A 22,510-nucleotide genomic window follows, 5' to 3' on the forward strand; every position below is an offset into this window, starting at 1 on the left:
TGCTGCTGAGGAGGCAGTTCAGGCAAAATGAATAGGACAGGCCTATAGTTGGACCTGAATGACTTGTGTGTTCTGTGGCTGGCCTAGCCTTCTGGGAGCTGACTTAACTGCATTTGCACTTTCCTCGTGTGGCTAGTTGGCTTTTATATTGCAATATACCTTCTCCGCATACAATCGTGTAAAATAAGTAAATAAAGATGTAGCACTTGGGTAAATAAGAAGAAGGGTCGCTGTCATTACAAGTCTGAGCAGCAAATTATTTACTGTTGTAAGATACCTGTTTATTTCCCAGCACATTGCACTGGACAGTGACATACAGCATAAGTAGCATACAATCACGTCTCAGCCACGGTGTAAGGAGAGCCCTTTATAAGCATGAAATCGTTGCAGTACATTTACAGTGGCTACAATCTGTACACATTCTACAAAGGACAGGATCCTAGCACAAGAAATATCACATAGGAAGCTTTAAAGTAATGTCAAAATATAAAGCAACCTTGGAGGCTGTTCATGAGCTAAAACAAATGTTCTTGGAGCTTATGGGGGACTATGTATTAAGAAAAAAGTGTGGCACATCTGTAGCAAAACACAGTGCACCGGATAAATACAGTACCAATGTGTTCCCGAGCACTCAAGAAATGGCCAAAAATAGTAATCAAAGCGGGGAAACAAATCTTATTAGGTAAATAGAGATATAGAAGAATATAGATGACAAAAAATATTTTATAAGATGAGCATGAGGTAAATATTACAAATCACTACATATAATAACTCATGCTCATGCAAAAGGAAGTCGTTCAATTCTACAGATACCCAAGGAGACCTTATTCAATTTAACCGCATGTACGAAAACGACATACTGAACGGTTTTAGGCAGATAATGTACTCATCTGTATGTATCGTATGAGGGAAACATTCAAAAGCAATACAAGAAGTTGGGTGAGCAAGTTCATAACATATATTTTTGCTTCTAATAAATGGTGCAATGTTTCAAGCCTTTGTCTTTTCTTCAGGCCAAAACGAATAGTACAGGCAGTCCTCGTTTAACAACGAATGGCTTATCCAACGCTATGCAATGCATACCTATGTTCATTTTTACAACTCCAAAATGGCTTATCCAACGATCTTACGACGCTTTGCAAAGTTGTTTGTGTATATAATATATAATACTATATTATACTATATAATATATTATATTTTTATATTATATTATATATTATGTTATATTATATATAATACAGTATATGTACTATATAATTTGTATGTGCTGCATATCTTATTGTCTGCGTAAAATATTTTGTGTATTTTAGCATTAAAAATGCTTTCAGGAATGGAACCTTTCATTTAAACAGTGTTCCTATGGGAAAACGTGTTTCGCTTTAAAACGTTTCACTATCCAACGCCATTTTGAGTAACGCATTGTGTCGGATAACCAAGGACTGCCTGTATGTGGTACTTCCTTCCTAAGCTCTGACTTCTGTAATTCTAACACGGGACAGGTCGGAAAAACAGGCCCGCTCATCCATATGCATAGTAGGGTATCCCTGGATGTTCCCTGTTTCTAAGGTGGGGGGAGGGTGTTGGCTGGGTGAGGGCATTCCCTGTGCACCTCTATTTTGAATATCAATCAACATCTACAGATCTTCGTCCCTCAGTCTGATTGTAGTGCTGTCTGGCAATATATTAACTGCTTATAAAGTGCACCGGATGGATCAAGTAAAAAATCGTATGGATTTCAATGGGTTTTCTTTTTGTTCTTTGATACATATGGGTCAAACAAATTTCTGATGCACAAGATATATACTTTTTGTCCCAGAAGGTTGCACTACCTTTGCCTTGATACATATGCCGCTACGTCTTTCTGTTTCATTTAGATTTCTTTGTACTTGACCGATATATGTTTGGGTCCCACACATGGTGTCCTAAGGTTGACATCAATTTCTTATTTTAAAGTGTATGCCTTTATTTGGGGTAAATCTCGTCATCTCTGAGAACATTCTGTTTCTACACAATCAACTTACTGAAGCTGTGAACCAGGAATGTGCTTTATTCTGCCTTTGAAAGTTGGCAGGTCAAAAAAGGTCTTTGTGCAATGTTTGAAAAAACAAACTATTTGTTACCTGCAGCTTGGTCACACTATTTATTGGGCTCTTTGATATGACTTATCCTGGCTATTCATTTTAAAAGCCACAACCTCTTATAAACTGCTTGAATTAATAAACAACTGATATGTTTTTGCAGCTTCGTCACTTGGGAAACGATGAAGTTCATATTGTATGGTCTGAACATACCCGGAACTACCGAAGGGGTATTATACCTACGGACTTTGGCGATGTTTTAATTATTATTTACCCAATGAAGAATCATATGTTTTTTATAGAGATAATGAAGAAACCAGAGGTGAGTTGAATCACACTCCCGTCCTCTTTCTTTCACTGTCTGTTTCTCTCGCTCGCTCTCTCTTTCTTTTCTGCCAGCAAAAATCATGTATAAATGGATTTACAGAAAATTAACAATGAAGCACCAGGGTTAAAAGTAAACCTAGGGCAAAATGGAATACGTATCCCATACAAAATAAGTACATATACATAAACACAAGCACGTTTCTTTTTACGTTTGCAAAAGAGACTTATTGTTACCAATAATGCAATTTGGATAGTTAAGGCATATTAGTTGTGTTGGTTTTTCTTACTATTAGCATGGAATGCTCAGATTTTGCACATAGGGAACATGTTTCAGCGACGCACAAGACGACCATTAGTAGGAGCAGATTTTAAATGGAGTGGCTGCATTCCTGATACACGAGATCCTCGATCCCAACATAACTGCTACACCTGACCTGCATTGCAAAATATTCACTTCCAGGACTTACTGCTGAATCAGCACGAATGCAAAAACAAATGTCTGTATGCAACATGGTACTGTGTCTTTGGAGCACTATACATAGGACAGAATCCTAGCACAATATAGGACAAAATGAAAGAAAAAGGGTATTCTAGACTGTTTGCTTGCTCCAAATGCACAAAGTCTAAGGCCGCGCTTATAGTGACGGTGACGCTGATGTCAAGCTGCGGTCTCTGAAAAAAATCAAATTGAATTGACTTCCAGCGATCGCGACCAAGCCGACCAAGATGCAATACATTTGTTTTGACGTGACATCGCATCACCGAACTATAAGCGCAGCCTTAGAGAGAAGATGCCCTGTATTTTGCCCTTAAAATTCACGAAAATTAATCCATTAAAAGAAATTTTTAATCCTTAATTAAAAAAAACAACCCAAATCACACATTGTACAGATCGTCTATGTAACTCAATTAAAATTTAAGAGCTAGGACGGTTACTTCAGATACCCATATGTTTATAAACGTTTAATAAACCCAACATTATTAAGAAATAGTAATCAAATCGGGGTATTAGAACTCCTTTGCTTAGGCTTCTTGTGTGTCTAATATATTTACTTATGTTGCAGACTGTTTCAAACCCTTTTTAGGTAATACAATGTATTGTAGTTCATATAATCATTGGTAATTTGTTTCTAATCTCTTAAACTATTCAGAGAGGGAGGGGAGGGACAAACTTGTCTGGATATTGGTAACAGGATGTAACAGAATAACAACTTGAATAATACCACAAACAAAGAGGAAATAATACTGCTACTCCCACTTGATGATTAACTCTGCCTAAATTGAAATAAATTAAATGATCTAGTAGATTGGACACTAAAAGGAGTAATCTGTGCAGGTGAGCCACCCTAGAGCTCATGGGGGACGCCTGCCTTCTCTAGCCACTCTATAAGATCGTCGCATAGTACGTGCTGATGTTACACTAAGCCCGACCCATGTCTCGTGTCCTGGCACGCTTTCTCCCTGGCAGCGGGAGCCTGGCTACGTTCGGGATATGTAGCGCCTCTATTGCCATGGTTACCCCCTAAAAGTACCAACATCAATAATAATGTTACTGAGGCAGGAATTGCAACTGCAGAGATGCTATAACGCATAGCATTTATTGAAACCAAAAAACTCAGTGGCACAGTTAAGTATATACAGCTCAACCCCCTTATAACGCTGTGCTTGGGATCCAAAGAATCACATCGCGTTATAAGCGGATCGCGTTAGAAATAATGTACAATTGTATGCGTTGTACAATAAAGTATTTAAGATACCAATAATCGTGTTATAAAGTATCCATACGTCCGAAAATTGGGAGCCACGCTTGCATCGCGTTATAAGCGGATTCGCGTTGTAACAGATCGCGTTATAACGGGGTTGAGCTGTAATAATATTGTTGCAAATTGCATTCTACAAATAGTTTTTTATATTTAATCTCACTGTAGCTTCCTGTATATGGTATTGTCATAGCATATACTTTCTGGTGATTAGGATGCACATACACAGAGGGGTTAATGTTTCAATAGCACTGAATAAAGATAGCGTTCACAGTGAACCACACTAATGTCAGGATTGTTAGAAAAGAGGGATTTCTTATCCTTTTGAGTCCATTCAAAAGTAATTGTTAATAGTGTATACTTAATTAACTTGAAATTTGATCCTTTGATGTCCCCCCTGTGTGAAGATCATATATATATATTAAAGAGAAATTCTGATGTCATAGATTTATTGCAACAGTATGTTGTATTCGTGAACAGATGATGTACAATGTATATTGAGATTTTCAGATCGTAAGCGTGGTGGTTGTTGAGCCCTTTTATGTTTTTGCTATAGCCCCATTTGTAGAATCTCTTTTAATAATGAGGCCTGTGTTTCAAAATGATCTATTGTAGAGCAATTCCTTCTGATTCTTACAAAATGACCTATTAGAATGCTCTTAAACAGGGATCTCGGATGATGGCTCTCCCCACTTTGGAGACTGGGAGCAGTCTCTTTTCAGTAGGCAGAGAGCAGAATTGTGCCATCAAGATCTTAATTAATTTTCAGATGTTGAAAGTTGATTTCCTGTTATCTTTCTTCCAAAGTCCATTTTAAATTGAAAATGTTTTGGTTGAGTGTTTCTATGAAGTCGTGAAGTTATGATAATCGTTTCCATAAAATAGAAACATCATCTATATATCTCGACCACAGTTGCACGTGAGGTGTAGTTTTCCATGATCTCTTTGAAAACAGTGCATTCTTCCCACCAACCCAGGTATAGATTGTCATATGTTGTCCCTATTCCTGTCCTTTCTACGTGATGGTATAATTTTCTGTCAAATACAAAATTCTTAGCACAAACTGCAGAAGATTGCTTACAAATGTGTTGTCTTTCATGAACTGTAAGCGTCTTATTTTCATGAAATACATCATTGCTTTTAAATCATAATCGTGTATAGAGACTCAACATCCAGGCTAAAGAGAGGTTCCTTCCTCAATGGGGATCTAGTTTCTTGAATGTCTTTTCAGATACGACGGTAAGGAAATAAAAAAGGGTCTGGGAACCGTGTCTAGATAGATGCTTGAGTTCTGGGGAGGTTTCCTATTCCAGAGTCTATTGGGCATCCTGGTGGAGAGATTTTGTTATTGTGTACTTTTGGTAAACTATAGCATGTAACTGCCTTTGGTAGGTCCCATAACAAAGTCGAGCTCCGATTTTAGTTTCTACCAAGGCATAAGCCTTGATCTAATACAGTGTGTCCTTCAGCTCTTTTTATAGTTCAAAGTGGGATCATAAGGGAGTAATTCCTACCAGGACATATCTGATAAGTTTTCTTCTACTTGGTCTACTGTGTTAAGCACAACTACATTGCCACCTTTGTCAAACTGTTTCATCATGATGTTTCTCTCACTTTGTAGTTCTTTGAGTACTCTCCATTTTTCCATACTCAAATTATCACTACCACCAGCTTTTAATATTGGTGTTTGTTCCAAGGACAACTGCATTCTATAGCTTACTAAAAATACACACGTTGGTAGCCCATATGGGGTCTACCTCTGGTAGACCTAACGAACTTACAACAAAAAAGTATGATTTTTTTACTCAAGACCATTTGTAAGTGTTTCATTTACATACCGTGATACGTAACTCTGTGATGCTGTTTACCTTGACATTCATCTTCCCAACAATACTCACAATACAAAGGGTTCTAATACAATTTGCAGAAGATGCCCAAGTTAATGGTATGATTCATAGTGAACAGACCGACATGATTTTTAATCCTTGTACTAGAAGAACCTTTGCCTCACAAAACCTATACTTGGGTGAGGGACATGGGCAGAATAATGGGAGTGGTGTGTACAGAATAGAGCAGCGCAATAAGTTTTACCTGCTGACACTTCTGCAGCCACTTCTGCTCTGCATCCCACCTTATTCACCAACTGCATGGCCTCCCTCCAGGACATTTTCAGGTTCGACAGACACTCTCCCATATCCCGCCCCCATACATCTTGCGTTCCCCTACTCCGCAGTTAGCAATGGAACGATGCTAGACTTTCTCTAAAGCCTCTTGCTTCTCTGAGGGAGCTACTACTTGCTCACCGATAGCACCTCCAGCTGTCGCTATCTTTCCACTAGTAGACCCTCCTCCACGGCTCCCCTCCTCCACTGACTGCTCTCAAGATGTCCTCCCTCAATATAGCAGTCATCCTGGCACCCAGCGGACCCAAACTTCCAGCGGCCAGTCACCGCTCAAACTTCTACCTGGCTGGGGACAGGCGGTTCGCAGCATCCACTGCCAACTTGCCTGCCCTCCCTCCCCCTCCCCAGCTCGGTGCATCCTTGACATCACACTCTGGCTTGGCACCGCCTGCCCCCATCCCCCAGCTAGTACACCCCCCTTCCATACCCCCTCCAGATCCCCAGTGTCTATATCACCCTACCCTTTCTCCTGGTCCCCAGTCTTGGCTGCAAGCCCCATTTCTGCAATGTCACACCTCATGGAAGCACACTTGGGGCACACCTATCAAGTAAAAAAAAAATTATAATTAAGGGGGGAAAATAGATATATACAGGCTATCAAGTGGTTCAAAAATCTAATGCAATGGCCTGCTCAAAAGGGAAAGAGGGATCTAAGAGCGACAACGTACACAGGGATATAAGCAACTGGATGAGTGGGCTTTTCATATTTAATTAAATAAATGGAGCTAACTTACTCAACACACAACAAACAGCGACTCAAGGGGGCCGGACAGGCAGCCAATAAGTAACCCATAAACAAAGTGCATTCTAATGGAGTGCTGGAAGTTTAACAATCAGTGTGCACTAAAATGATACTGCGAGTTAGTCATAGTTCACACTGTGTTACAGGAGACGCAAGAGACCCTAAACTGGCAAGATGCAGAACTTAGGGGTGGGGCTTCTATACCAACTATACAGGGATAAGTAGGGGACCTCATAGTGACGGAACTGCCAGGCCAGCCTAGAAAAGGGAGGCAACTGTAATCGAGGCATTACCATTGTCCAGCGAATGCAATGGCATGCTCTGGGTGACATCTGTATGTTGGGCCTACAGTAGGCAGCCACAGCAAGCTACTTCTCCTTGGTACCTACTTTTCTGGACTTTTTAGAGGCATGGTATGAAAATCGCTTACCCTGAACTCCCTGAAGTTTTTATAAATATATAGATATACATACATACATACATACATACATACATATATACATACATACATACATACATACTCACACACACACATATACATATACACACACACATACATACGTACACATACACGTACACGTACACACACGTACACACACACACACACATACACGTAAACGTACACACACACACACACATACATACACGTACACACATACATACACGTACACACATACATACACGTACACACACATACACACACATACACATACACGTACATACACATACACACACACACACACACACATACATACACATACATACACACATACACACACACACACACACACACACACACAATGCAGAAAGATCACGGCAGATTCCTTTGGCTAAATACATTTCCATTTTCCTGTGGCCTCCTGTTTACCTCTTCCTGAATGTTGTCCTATTGGGCTATCCAGGAAAGGCCTTTCTGTGCAGGAGCACCGGCATTTATTATTGTGGTTTGGGATTAGCTGTGCGTGGAGAACTCCTACTTTGTCACTATAAACAATGCAACATACACAAATGGCATCAAAGTATTAAAGAGATTAGCACATGCAGATAAGAGAGAGGTGCTTATTCAATAGAGTATCATAATGTCAAATCACACATTATTGTACAAGCCCCTAAAACGCAACATAAAATTAGTGCCCACTTGGGATGTCACATTGATACTAAACACACTTAATAATTGCATCTGAACTCTTAAACATGACCTCTGACAAGTATATTGATTCGAAAACAATTCTTTTTGTAGCTATAACATCAGTGAGAGCATTTTAAAAAAACTCAGTTGTGTGTGCCATTGTCTTTGTGTATGAAATCTCTATTTTTTTGTTTTGGTTAATATAGAAAATAAAAACCTTTAGGAAAGCAGAACTTTGGCCTTTTTTTTTTTTTTTTTTAAATATTTTTCTTTATAACTTCTTTGTGCTATTTATTTCTGTTCTATTCTGTAAGAGGGTAGAACAAACCATATTGGTGGTTAGGACCGTAAAGGGACTAAATACAAATAAAAACATATTATACTAAGATCGCAACATAATTTAATAACTTCATTGAGTATGCTGGAGACAATGCTGTCCCAAGTCATGTCAGTCACATTACTAAAGGCCTTACCTACAGGCTATTACTCCAGAAGGATATAAAGAAAAACAGAGGTGGTGTATTAAAGAGTAACTCAAATAGCACATGGTTTAATCATACAACTTATCAGGGAAGACTAAAGTGCATGGAGGTATATATCAACTTTTAAATACATCAACAAAGTGGAGGGGAGGGTGAAATCAGTATGCTAGTATAAAAGGTCTTGCTCTGGAGGCTTAGGGGGATACATGAGCAAGTACTTGTCCACTGAAAGAGTATTGGATCCAAGGAAAAGCCTTCCAGCAGAGGTCTTTTATGCATACAATAAAGGAATTCAAAGTGACTTGGGTCAGAGCAGCCTAATCTGGTCCTCTGCTGTCACGTTGTACATTAAGTCTTACTGTAACTAGCAGACTTGCCAGATCAGGCAAGTCTCTGAGACCAGTTATTCATTTATTTTTTTCTTAACCACTATGGTAAATTTATTGAAACACTGGACGCAGTCTGTTAAGCTAAGATGCGTGCATACGTGCATTTTTCATGGTAACATTTTTTTTTTTTATCTATAATCATTTTTTCTTTCCTGATCATGCTCGCTCCTGTACCCCTGGCCAAAAAGTAAATGTATTGAGTGTCTGACGATGAGTTATTTCCAGAAAAGTAACATGTTGTAATATTCATCTGAAATGCCATTCATTTGATTTAAAATAATTAATTGAATTACTATTATTGAGATATTCATTGTTATTTGAACACCAGTTGTCTATTATACAATACATTGGCCAAAAAGAAACACAAAAACAAAGGCCTAACTGAAATGTTAGTGTTATTTCTACATTTAAAAATACAAAACAAAACCATTACAATGTCATAAAATGAATGCAGACATTTCCAGGGCAAGTGGGGCTGACCTTTTGTTCACCAGCAGCTGACCCACAGGGTGAATGTAAGAGGCTTGCAGAGGGACATGTCTGTTGTTTGGATTTAGTCCCTGGTATTTAAATTACATTCCCTAATCAAATGAAAAGACTGTCCTCTCTATCAGGTTGCAGCATCCATGGCAACATTTAGCATTTAATACACACAATGGTAGCCTTTTTGTTTGCATGGAAGTAGGGATACCTGAAGCAGTGTTAACGTGGACCGATTTTAGCATTCTTTGCTTTATTATAGAAGACCTTATCATACTGTCGCTGTGACGGTTGTGCAATTTTTTTCCCAAGTTGCATTTTTTATTTTATTTTTATTTCCTATATCTCCCAGCGTGGGCCACTTGGCTATGATTTGCAATTTCGTGTCTTGATTAGTTAAACAATATAATTATCAGGGAGCGTAATGCAGCCTTCGCTCGACAAAGCCTCAGAAGAAGACAATAGCAAGTCTGTTATCATGAAAGCATTCCACGCGACACAGATGCATGAGGCTATTCTAAACAATGAGGTGAAAAGCTGCCTGCAATAGAGGACAAAGAATGCCATGCAGACTCTACACTACACATACCACCAGGGACATGCTACTGGTTCCCTGGGACACAGATGCCTCGTTAGATTGCAGCTAGTCATCAAAGATTAATACTCAGCCGTTTGGTACAATAATTTACCCATTCCCCAGTGTTTTAACTAGGGCCATTGACTGTAGACCATAGGTCTTTGTATTCAAGAGTTTTCGCTAACCTCATCTACCATTTAATGAATGCCACAAAATGATAATTTTTCTTCTTAATAAATCTGATGCGTGGGATTGTTTTTCAGTATTAAGTATTGTTGCACAGTTACAATTCCTGTGGATTAATGGGTCGTTTAAAGTTAAGATGCTTGTTGCTTTTTCCACTTGCGGTGTTGTGAAAATCAGCATTTGCCCCTTTTTTTTTTCTTTTTTTTTAACCTATAGCTGCTTATTTTCTCCCCACTTAATTATATGTAGTTCATTAAGGCGCACTGCATTGATTTGGTTTCTTTGAGAAGAATAATGGCAGTTCAAAGCGTGCAAAGTAATTGATACACTATCACCATATAGGTGTAAGTATAATCACGTGTGTCAAGTGACTTCTCACCTAACTCCATTGCCTCCTACTAAATCACATTTTTTTTTCTTGCTAACAAAAGTAAAGGAAAAATAGATGACAATTTTTCCTTAAAGGCACTTTTACAATAAAAAAACATGTTATTGGTATGTAATGCACATTCATCTTTTTGTTTTATATATAGAGCGAGCTACATAGTGTAACTCTGTTTAAAAAAAAACAATTGATTAAAACAGCAAGGCACAAGGACCTGCATTCACAAGGGGAGCAAGAACACTTGCATGTCAGAGAGCGTAAACCTCTGCCGCAACAGACGTCCTGCCGTGGATAGAGTAGAGATCGGCACCGGCACATCAAGCGGAAGGTCGGCATATACTGAAACCACACCAAAGGGCAGTCCAGACAGTGGCAGGTTGTCAGTCTACAATGTCTTTAAAACCAGAGACAGAACATGAAACACAGACAGAGCTCAGTGCACATCCAGTGAAACCCATACACGGTACAGTGCCTAAATATATATGTATAGATATCTATTAAATAAAATGGTCTTTTAGTTTAACATTTTGGCCAAAGTGTTTTAAGCCCCTGAGTCACTACACGGAAGACCACATCTCAAGGGTCCCTAACACTAATATAAATTCTTAATAACCTGTGCATTACCAGGAAGAATGATTTATAATAAATCTGTCAAAATGAGTTGCATAGTTCTAAGTCTGATTGATAGTGGCTCAGGGGCTTACCACACTTTGGCCAAAATGTTAATAGATATCTATACATATATATTTAGGCACTGTACCGTGTATGGGTTTCACTGGATGTGCACTGAGCTCTGTCTGTGTTTCGTGTTCTGTCTCTGGTTTTAAATATATATCGCCATGCTCAGTAGCACTCCTCTGTGACACCTATATGCTTATATATATGTTGTGGTTATTTTGGGGGTTCAATATGAGCTTGCAGGTGTCCTGTATGTTTTACAGTCTACAATGTCCACAGGAAAATTGAAACTGCTGTTTCTCCGCGTTCGGTGCTGAGAAATACTGCCTCGCAACAAGCTCTTAACGCCACATCAGCTGGTGCATGGATGCCTGTGCACGTCCCTACGCGTTCCGTCACGTGCGTGACCTCAGGAGTATAGTGCATTTCACTGCACTATTCGTATAGTGCACACATTTTCACGTCTTGTGTGTGTGTGTGTGTGTGTGTGTGTGTGTGTGTGTGTGTGTGTGTGTGTGTGTGTATGTATATATGTATGTATATATATATATATATATATATAAATATATATATATATATATATATACACAACTGTATGCTCATCTGCATGTCTTGGGTTCGACAAACCTATACATCTGCAAGCCCCGGGCGAGTGGATTTAACATCGTGGCGAGCTCCTATTGGCCCAAGCAGCACACGTGTGGTACTAGGTGGCGAGTAGATTTTTTTTGTTCGGCGAGTAGATTTTTTGGTGATTTGTCGACCACTGTAATATGTATATGTGTGTGTGTATATATTTATATATAGTGCATATATATACATCATATATATTGTATATATGTATATATATATATATATAAATATATATACCATACTGAGTTAAGTTATGGTGAGTGAAAAAAGTGACAAAAACCCTCCACAGCAAAGCATATAGCAAATGCAAATATACTGTATGCTTATTTGCATGTCTTAGGCAGGTCTGCAACCCCGCCTTTTACCATTATCACCCAGCACACAGCACTTCCACTGCAGCAAGGGATTCTGGGAAATGACATGCAAATGAGCACAGAGTGCCACTTTTGCTACAAAAACCATTTTATACACTCAGTATGGTAAACCCCATCCTTTCGCTTCATTGCATAGCCAGTTAACCAACCCCACACTGATGAGGCCCATTAAGGTCGAAACAGCTGTCTGTTCGTGGGTTTTCTGGCTATGCATCTTAACCCTGGCTGTGCTCAAATCTGTGACCATGCAGCAAGCTTAAGCCTATAGGGAACCATGTATAAAATGGTTTTTGAAGCAAAAAGTGGCACTGTGTTCTCATTTGCATGTCATTTCCCAAAATCCCTTGCGGCAGTGGAAGTGCTGTGTGCTGGGTGATAATGGTGAAAGGCGGGGTTGCAGACCTGCCTAAGACATGCAAATGAGCATACAGTATATTTGCATTTGCTATATATATGTATATATGTGTATGTGTATATGTATATATGTGTATGCGATATTGAAACATATATATATATATATATATATATATATATATATTGTGTGTGTGTATATATATATATATATATATATATATATATATATATATATATATATATATATATATATATATATAATATAATCACCCTTTGAAAAAGTCGCCGTCTGGTGACGAAACGCGTAAGGGAACATCATTACGTCATTGACGACGTCACGCATGCGCACGAGGAGGCCGCACCGAGCGCGGAATATTTCTGCGGCCATTTCTATGCAGGAGGCAAACTCTGGGACTGCAAATTAAACAACTTGTACCCTTGGAAAAGCACCCCTGGATCTCTGCAGCAGTCACGCCGTCCCCAAAATCCTGAGGGAGTCTCGAACTGAGACTACTGATACAGATTGACCGGATGGTGGTGATATTATTCACATATGCCTGAATTGTTTTTACTCTTGTGAGTGATATTCCAATCCCCTTCTCCCCTCCCTCCTTTTTTACTAATAAATGTACAGTTTTACGTTATGGGGCGTGCGCTCTCTCTTTTCTCTCTCTATATATATATGTGTGTATATATATTATGTATATATAGTATGTATATGTATATATATGTATATATTGTGTATGTCATTTGGAAGATGTGAAAATGTGTGCAGTATACAAATAGTGCAGTAACATGCAAAAATAGAGGCAACTTAGTGCAAAAAGTGGAAAGTTGGATTTAATTCCCAGGTTGGAAGGGACCCCTCTCTTCACAAATTCTGCGTGGATTGGGGATACGTTGTCGCACAATTAAGTAGTCTAGGTTTTTCACATACAGCAAATAAAGGGTTTCTCAAAAAAGCTTGCTGAAGATTTGCTGCTTATCTCAGACTGATCTAGCTTGCAGAACAAATAATGGATAACATAAACATGACCGCCACTAGCGATTTTATCTCAATTAGCTATTTTTAACATTTCTAGTGACCAAACTTTAGTACATCTAAAAATAGTGACTGTAATTTCAGGAGAAAAATAAACCGGAAATATGATTGCATTTTGTTTGGGGTAAGTAAAACTATTTCAATCAACCAATCCAAATTGTGGAAATATGCAAAGGCATTCTAATAGATCTTTAATATTTTAATAATGCAAAAGTATGTACACCCAGGCTTCAAATATCTTGTCTACTACAGTTACCTTCATTTCAGCTCTGGACAGCTAAGGTGGCTCCAAAAAAGGGGAACAGATGGTGTAAATCTGGTGTCAAACCTGACCGGTTTCTCCCTGGAGGACTTAAGTGAGCCTATCAAAGTGCTATAGTGGAGGCAGAGGCAGCACTTTGGCTCTCACAGAGAAGCTGCACAATCTGCCTGCTGAGCTATTCGGGACAGTAGGCAGTTGTGATTGGAACAATCAATACTCTGATTTTCATGTTGGGTTTTTATTAACGTGCTATCTAGATCCCTAACCTCTCACTTGATGCATTTGTGGACTTGCCTGATCAACTTCACCATTGTGGAAGTGGTATACTTTTTTCTTTTTTTTTAAAACACTTTCTTGCACTCCCGTGTATGTTGATACCAGAAAGGGGGGGTTTTATAACTCGACGTGAGCTTTACAATCTTCCTTGTTTGGTTCATTTTGTTTTCGCTTAGTAAAGATCTTCCTCCCCTTCTGATCTTCTATCTTTCTATGGGACTAATCTGTTTTTGATGCGCCGGACACTTACATTCTATTTCCTACAGTGCTAAGCGCATAAGCAGCACTTTATATATTACAATTTACAAAGGCATAATGAATCCCGAATGCCCGGATGCACCGGTAGAAAGAGTATCTTGTTGGATATCACAAGGTGTTGCCTTTTAATCTTTAACTTTGCCGACAGCAGTAATCATGGCGCTCCTTCCTTTACACTAATTCATTTTGCTCTGTTTATGAACATGGCCAGACACCTACACAGTGGATCGCTTCTGTCCACGCAACTCGCATTCAAACAGAAGAAATGTAGTTATATACGACTTCAAAATAGTGCCTCCTCTCTGATGCGTCCCTAGAAATGAGCTAGGCGTTTGTCGTAAGAAATTCCTCTGAAAGGACTACACCGTGAACTTCAAGCATCGTTAGAACGATCAGAATGGCAATGCTGATCTTTATAGTAACATTTTCATTTCTTGTTCAAGTAAAAAAAAAACAATGAGTCTCCATTTAGTATACAGTATCATTCATGTATACGGGTATGCCTCTAATTTGTGAACCTTTATATTCATGTGTCCCTCAGACTGTACCTGGAAACAGAAATAGGTAGAAAAAGCCATAACTATCAGGTCTCAAGTAATACAAGAAAATAGAAGTTTCTTTAGCGCTTTTACATGTAGATGGAGAGAACCCCCTATTCTCCAAGCCAAAAACCAACAGAAAACGTAGTAAAATGGGTAATAACATTAGAGAGGTTTTTCCTTTTCAGTGTGTGTCCGTTAGCCTATTTCAAGAGCACCAGAAATGATCTACTTTAAGGACTCCTTAAATGACTTTGTTGCTTAAATAATTAAATCTAATGCTGTTCAACTGGCAGGACATGGTCCTGATAAGGCGCCGGCATCATTTAAGAGTAGTCAGGTACAGAGATCTGCGGGACAGGGGACAAAGATAGGCTGCGGCACACCAGATGTGGAGAGGGACCAAGAAAGGCAGGAGAGTAAGATTCTTAATATTGCCATTTGCGTCGTGTGTGTGTGGGCCAATATCCAAATGTCCTTATGTAACAGTAGTGGTAACAAGTCTCTCTACTCCTTTAAGGTGGGACAATACCTATTTAATTAAAATAATCAAAAATGTTCATAGATTCTTTGAGTTAGGAAATGTATTGCAGAGTATTAAACATGAGAAGTGCAAAGCCCCAGACCATTATGTTATTATTATTTTTGTGAATAACTTTATATATTAAAAACATTGGAAGCATTGTTTTGTTATGCTGTCAGTCATAAACATATTGAAAAACTATTTACCACATCTTTGGTTATGAAACACACACAGTAGTGTTAAAGGGCGATTGACTATTTGAACCAAGCCCTACTGAAATGTTTCATTTGTGATTTATTGTATTTAGAAGAATGGTATGACTTCTACCTAACCTGATGCAGTCTGTGGCACAACTGCCACCTACTGATTTCCTGGATTGCTTTACTTAACAAAAATCGGCGTCGCCAGTATATGTAATTTCAATATCTGTATTCTCATTCCTGGCTACTGAATTGAAGAATATGCATATTTTAGTGGGTGAATTTGGCAACCCCCTGGTTATATAACGAATCGTATTAAAGGTGCAATCCTACATAATCGGACAGTTGAATTACTTTGAGACCTCTGATTGGGGAAAGTGTTTGTCAACTGTTTTATTCACCCCAATCCAACCCTGTCCAGAGAACCAATGAAGATAAGAGGAGGTGGGACTTTGGCTGTACAAACACGTGCTGATCACACAATGACATACAAAGGGAGGAGCCAGAGGAAATCAAACCCTTCCCTAGTCTAACTTTAAAAACATAAATTAAAGATACTTCTATGTGACAGATTTGGGTAAAAACTGTATCCATTACCCAGGTGAGACCCCTTATACATATCACTGGAATTAGTTCACTTCGGTCCTAGGAGCGAGGGCCTCTTTGTGTGGGGATGTCATAGCACATGGAGCCCAGATTTACAGTCATCCTTGAAAATGGCACCATATTTGTTTATATCAAAAATTATTCAAGTGCAAAAATCTATTCTGGACCTGTCTGGACTATAAATGTACATATGTTACCAACGCTATTGCTCCCACCACTTCTGCTGGTGTGATTTGTTTAGCTGCAGATCCCCACCCGATGCGATCACGTGGGTTACATCTGTATTACAGCGAGTGTAACTGTGACTAACTTGTAAGGTATGAATCGGAGACTCCCTGCTATAAAACTGGTTTGATAACTGCATGTAATACATGATATATTTTATCGGAGGCTGTATTGTTATTATATAATTGCAGAAAGCTATGTGATATTACAAAATAGATTTATTTTTTACAGGTGCCATTTTTTGGTCCGCTCTTTGACGGTGCAATTGTAACAGAGAAGCTTCTGCCAAGCCTCGTTTGTGCTACCTGCATCAATGCCAGCAGAGCTGTGAAGTCCCTCATACCTCTCTATCAGAACTTGTATCCTTTGCAACTATTTCCTCCTATACATAGATTATCCGTCTGAAAAGAAAAGCGTCTTCATTCTAAATTGGTAAGTGTTCAAGGGACATGCTTATCTGCAACTGTATTGTTTTTAACTGATAATACAGGTTACAGTGTGTTATCAAAATATATGTTAAACAATTTTGTACAGTTAGCGTGAGCATTTTGCATCATGCTTAGGCTAGGTCCCCAGTTGCTGCGACAGCGTACGCGGCGCGCACAAGGTATGAGGCCAGCCCCACTAGCTGCCTGCGCGCCCTCGGCGCGATGCGCGACCGCATTTTGTAAAGAGAAGGATTTTGTCTTTTCTCGTGGCGACGGAGCGCTGGCCACGTCACAGCGGCGGTTCAGCCAATGAGGGCAAACCAACCATTTAGGAAAAGGAGTCCCTGCTCCAAGGAGCTTACAATCTAATTGGTTGGTAGGAAGAACGTACAGAGACAGTCCCAGCATCAGCACAGAGGCTCAGCCTAGGACTGATTAAGCCACCTGTGCTGAAGCTGGGACTGATTGAGCCAACTGTTCTGAATCAGGGATATCCTGAAAACCTGACTTGGGGATGGTGGGGGGGGGGTGTCGTGATAACTTGAGTTGAGCCCCCATGGCTTAATGAGTGTGCCTGATTGTGGGACCTTTCCAGTCAGCCTGCCAATAAAATGTGTTTTTCTTCGTGTTTTCTGGATCTAGTAGTACTTTTAAATGGAAAACGCAACGCCACTTCAGAAGTACATGTACTTGCCTCTTCCACATGCATCAGCATCTTTTTATGGATTTATTTTTCTACGTGTTTTTCCTGTACTGTTTTCAAATATGAAAGCATGTTTGTTAAAAAGTATGGTAAACTGTATTAAGGCTTATTTTTATTTATCGTCGTCTATAATGGACACTTATGTTTGGCTAGGGTTTTACAACATTTTTCGAATTTATTTTACGAAAAAAGCTTCTAAAAGTTCAACATAAGTTACGCAGAGTAAATGAGCGCTTTATTATTAGGTGATACCATTTTTATTGGAACTAACAATAAATATTATAAGACAAACTTTTGAGAGTGCTCTCTCTTCCACAGGTCAGCAATACTTACTCTCGAAAACTTGTCTTATAATATCAACTGTTAGTCCAAATAAAAAAAGTTCTCATCTAATATCGAGGACTTTACTCTGTGCTACCGCAACTGGACTAGCACAGTTTACTTCTATTTTATATAAATTATATACATTGTGTACATTTCCAACATATTAAACAGAGGCCTGCCAGATTTGACAAATGTTAACTTAATTCCACATAATCCAAGCATGTGATAAATCACTATCTTAGATTACATATATGCTGTTAAAATAACATATATGCTGTTAAAATAAGGAATTTATTTTAGTGCCTTTTTGTTTTGCCAAAGGGAGCAAAGAGTTAACTTGCCAGCCCCTAACTCATTCAAGAGACAAAGCAGTGATGGAGAATTGGCGCTTACGAGCATGTTAAAGAATAGTGCTGTTGACCTGTTTTCCAAACTTGAAAAAGCATCATCTGATTATGCCATAAGACAGTCCGACACAGGTTGCATAGGAGAGTTTGCAAAGTGATTACAATGGTTTGATGGATAATTGTGTCTGGTAGAGTTTGGGGACGGGGTGTTTCTGAATCAAATCTATCTCGGTGAGGACAGTAGAGGTTTGGCAGCCGTTGTCAAGTAAAGACAGCTGAAGTCACTTGTTGGAACGTCTGCATACTCTGGTTACAGCTGCACTTGTCAGAAGCTTTAAGGGAAGTGTAATCAGCCACAGAGATTAATTTGCATCTCAATTAGAAGAGTCAGGAGGAAGCACTGAAGTCTGTTGCTGGAAGGCTGCAGAAGAAATCTCATCATGCACAAAAGCTCCCAACATTCAATACTCCAGCTGAGTGGAGGACAATGTATGAGATTTAGTTACCATAGGGACCAGAAACCTGCTGAGCCATTGAAAAATCTCCGGGGTTTGCACTGTAATCATTTGATCATGATGACAAATTCCACTGTTGTTACTAAATACGTTTTGGTACTAGAAAGCTTTTAGAAAAGTAGTCGGGAATCCTTCCAGCGCATGTAATTCACGTGTGCTTAGAAAAGCTTATTATTATTATTTTTTAATGAAATCTAAATTTTGGATTGGTGAATTAAAATAGTTAGTAGATTGTAAATTTTGCTGTCCATTGCATGATTTTTTTGCGAATTCATTTTCAAACTGATTATATTTCCGCCAAAATATTTAAAAAAAAAAAAAAATGATTTGTACCCATGAAAGAAGGTAAAGTTGTGTTAAAAGCAATGGAATTATTTTCCTATTCCATATATTGGTGCCACCAAGATGCTTGTGTTCATCACATGCCAAAGTTATGATGTATGATTTTTCCACCTAAATTTCACGGGACGTTTGGCTGGCAATTTTAATGTGATTTTCTTTTCATTTGTTTTATTTAAAAAAAACAGCAAAATAAGATAATTGTTTGATGGAAGATGTTTTTTTCTAGCTGCATATGCTCTCTAGCCATAATGACACTTTATTTTTTCTGATACTCTGGTACTTCCGTTTTTGTACAGTAAGCCCTCCCAGTAAATGAATGTGTCTGGTTATCTTTTACCCTTTGGTATCACGAATACTGGAAGATTGTTTCCAAATGCCTTTAAAACATGTCAAGTGCATAATGGCTTAATCATGTAAATTTAGCATCTGCTTAGATGTTTTTTTTTTTTAATTACTATATCATATGTTTTTGTTGTTACTGAAAATATAATTTGATGATTTAGCATTGAGCTTTTGTGTCCGATTTTTAGTTTCACTCAATGAATTGATTAACACGATTCAGCGAATTGTGTAATACTAGCAAGAGCACACTTGCCCGCGGCATGTAACTTAAGTAAAATGCCAGCAATATCAATTTGTATAATAAAAAAAAAAATTGGGGTACAAATAGTTGACATTTTAAATCCCAACAACTACAAGTTTTGTTGCAGATGTCCCACGCCCTCTCCCATTCCAGGGGGGGGATCGCGTGGGGCCTCTGCAACTTCTCCTACCTTGCGTTGGGCGACGCGTCGCTATGGTAACCCGACATCAAATGATGCCGCTGGGTCACGTGAAATCACGTTGCCCTGGAAATGTGATGTCACATGACCCTGCCGCGTCTTTTGACGCCGGAGCTGAGTAGGGGAGGAGAGCAGGCGGGGGGGGGGCGCATGGGGGAAACTTTGCGCACCCCTGACCAATATGACAGGATCTTACTGTGCTCCAAATTGTATCCATACAACTAGTTTTGGGGTAGAAAGACTAGTAACACATTTCTAGTGCCCTGGTTTGATTGACGGCATGATGAGGGGTAGCAATCTTGTTATTAAAATAATTAACTAATTTGTTCAGTGTAAATAAAAGAGCAGAGTGATAGGTGACTTTGCCGTCTTCATCTGTGTTGATGCCTAAGGTGGATACTGAACCTATGATCTCATGATTTCAAGGCCACGTCTCATGAAATCCCACTTACCATTCCTATGACATGAATGAATGTTAATCTACATCTGCGTGTGTCGACTGACTCCAAATATTCAGGACGGGTTAGTCCAGTCCCGATCTTTACACTCGCATCCCACAGAAGCCTGAGATTTGCAACCTTGTTCTTTTAGAGAAGTCCCACTGCAAACTCCAGGCTGTTCAGATGTAGCCAATGAAAATTAAGCCGACTATCGGCTCTAGGAATGTAGTAAGAATAATAATACTCAATAAAAAAATATATAAAGCTGGAGCTTGTGGAAGTAATGTATCCAGTGCTAGGAGATGGAGACATAAGGTGGGGGTAATGATAGTGCAAATGTAGCGGGGTGCTTATACAGAGCGGGTGATCCCCCACTAATATGTGTTCCCCTATAGATGCTATGATAGTCCTCTTACCCCGTTTCTCCGGGCCGGTGGTGGTGTGGAGTCACGCACTCACTAGGGAACATCTCCTCGCCTTTCCTTCCACACTGTGAGTCTGAATGAGTCAGAACTCACCTTCCTGTACCCCCGGTGGCGTCCGTCGATCAGAGAAGATTCAGCAGAAAAGAAAGATCGATGTGACTGCCGCCCCGAGTGATAAAATGTTGGAAACTCACCAGCTGATTTAGAAGTTAAAATCCATTTATTCAGCTACTTAAAAACGGACAAAGATAGGACATAACGCCTCCTCCCCCTTGAAAAAGCGCAGCAGTGGGCGTGAAACGCGTGGGAGGAGGAGTTATGTCCTATCTATGTCCGTTTTTATGTAGCTGAATAAATGGATTTTAACTTCTAAATCAGCTGGTGAGTTCCCAACATTTTATCACTCGGGGCGGCAGTCACATGGATCTCTCTTTTCTGCTGCTCAGATGTAGCCAATGTTATTGCAACACGTAGCGCGCTCCCACGGGTGAAATGGAGCAATATCCCCGGGTCCCTCCTTTACATGGCTGGCGTGTTGTGTGCCCCGCTGTGTGTGGCGCTGGAGTGCGCAAAGGTGGCAAGGACGTGTGGTACTGTACATCTGTACAGGTGTCTTAGTTAAAGCAGGACTCTCTAAGTTTAATTCCCGAGAGCCACAGGACAGATTTTTTTTTTTGCGCAGACGCATATCTAAGGAAGTTGGACAGTCATAATTATAGCTAGGCTAATTGGTTAATAAAGTATTAATTAGAAATATCTTAACCTGACCGGTTGACTACTTTTGAGGACTGAAAAAAAAATCAAACAAGTACTTCAAGCATTACACTAATCATAACAGTAGAATAAGTTACCCCCAAAAAATGTTTGTATAAATTAAATGTGATGGATAGTCCTGAAGCGATTTATTCTCTCTTCCTTTGTGACATCAGTTACCTGTGTGTGTTTGTGAATGTGTGTGTGTACCACACATTGTATGCATAGCTATTTTTGGGGGGGGGAATCTGACTATTATAAATAATTATTATGGAACGTTTAGGAATGGAGCTGGAAATACGAACTGGGAATTTATTTCAAGTTTAATAATTTAATGTAGTTTAGATATAAATTCATATTTATTTACTTAAGATTCTGGTACTACTTGACCTACAAAAACATCACTGCATATACAGCTCAACCCCGTTGTAACGCGATCCGTTACAACGCGAATCCGCTTATAACGCGATGCAAGCGTGGCTCCCAATTTTCGTATTGATGAATACTTTACAACACGATTATTGGTGTCTTAAATACTTTATTGTACAACGCATACAATTGTACATTTTTCTAATGCATTCTGCTTATAACGCGGTGTGAATCTTTGGACCCCAAGCACAGCGTTATAAGGGGGTTGAGCTGTATGTATTTACACACAAGTGTTGTATAGTGTGCTAGCTTCGAATGCCAAAAAGCAAGAATAAGTATATGCAGAGGGGGGGAGGTTTCTTAATAGGTGGTAACAACACAAAGTGTGTTCTTT

The 22,510-nt window shown here is 39.2% G+C and overlaps 1 protein-coding gene across 8 annotated transcripts in view; it reads left to right on the forward strand.

Moving 5' to 3' along the window:
- Positions 1–22,510, forward strand: part of RALGAPA2 (Ral GTPase activating protein catalytic subunit alpha 2) — a 315,640-nt gene that overhangs the window by 215,961 nt on the left and 77,169 nt on the right. For 7 of the 8 annotated variants that reach the window (XM_075596238.1, XM_075596237.1, XM_075596240.1 and 4 more), the window contains 2 exons: positions 2,242–2,400; positions 16,920–17,047. In XM_075596238.1, coding sequence (XP_075452353.1) covers positions 2,242–2,400; positions 16,920–17,047 — 287 coding nt within the window. Of the gene's footprint in view, positions 1–2,241; positions 2,401–16,919; positions 17,121–22,510 lie in introns of all 8 variants that reach the window. The other variant, XM_075596242.1, reaches the window with a different exon arrangement.

Source organism: Ascaphus truei, chromosome 4 (assembly GCF_040206685.1).
Source record: "Ascaphus truei isolate aAscTru1 chromosome 4, aAscTru1.hap1, whole genome shotgun sequence".
Taxonomy (NCBI): Eukaryota; Metazoa; Chordata; class Amphibia; order Anura; family Ascaphidae; genus Ascaphus; species Ascaphus truei.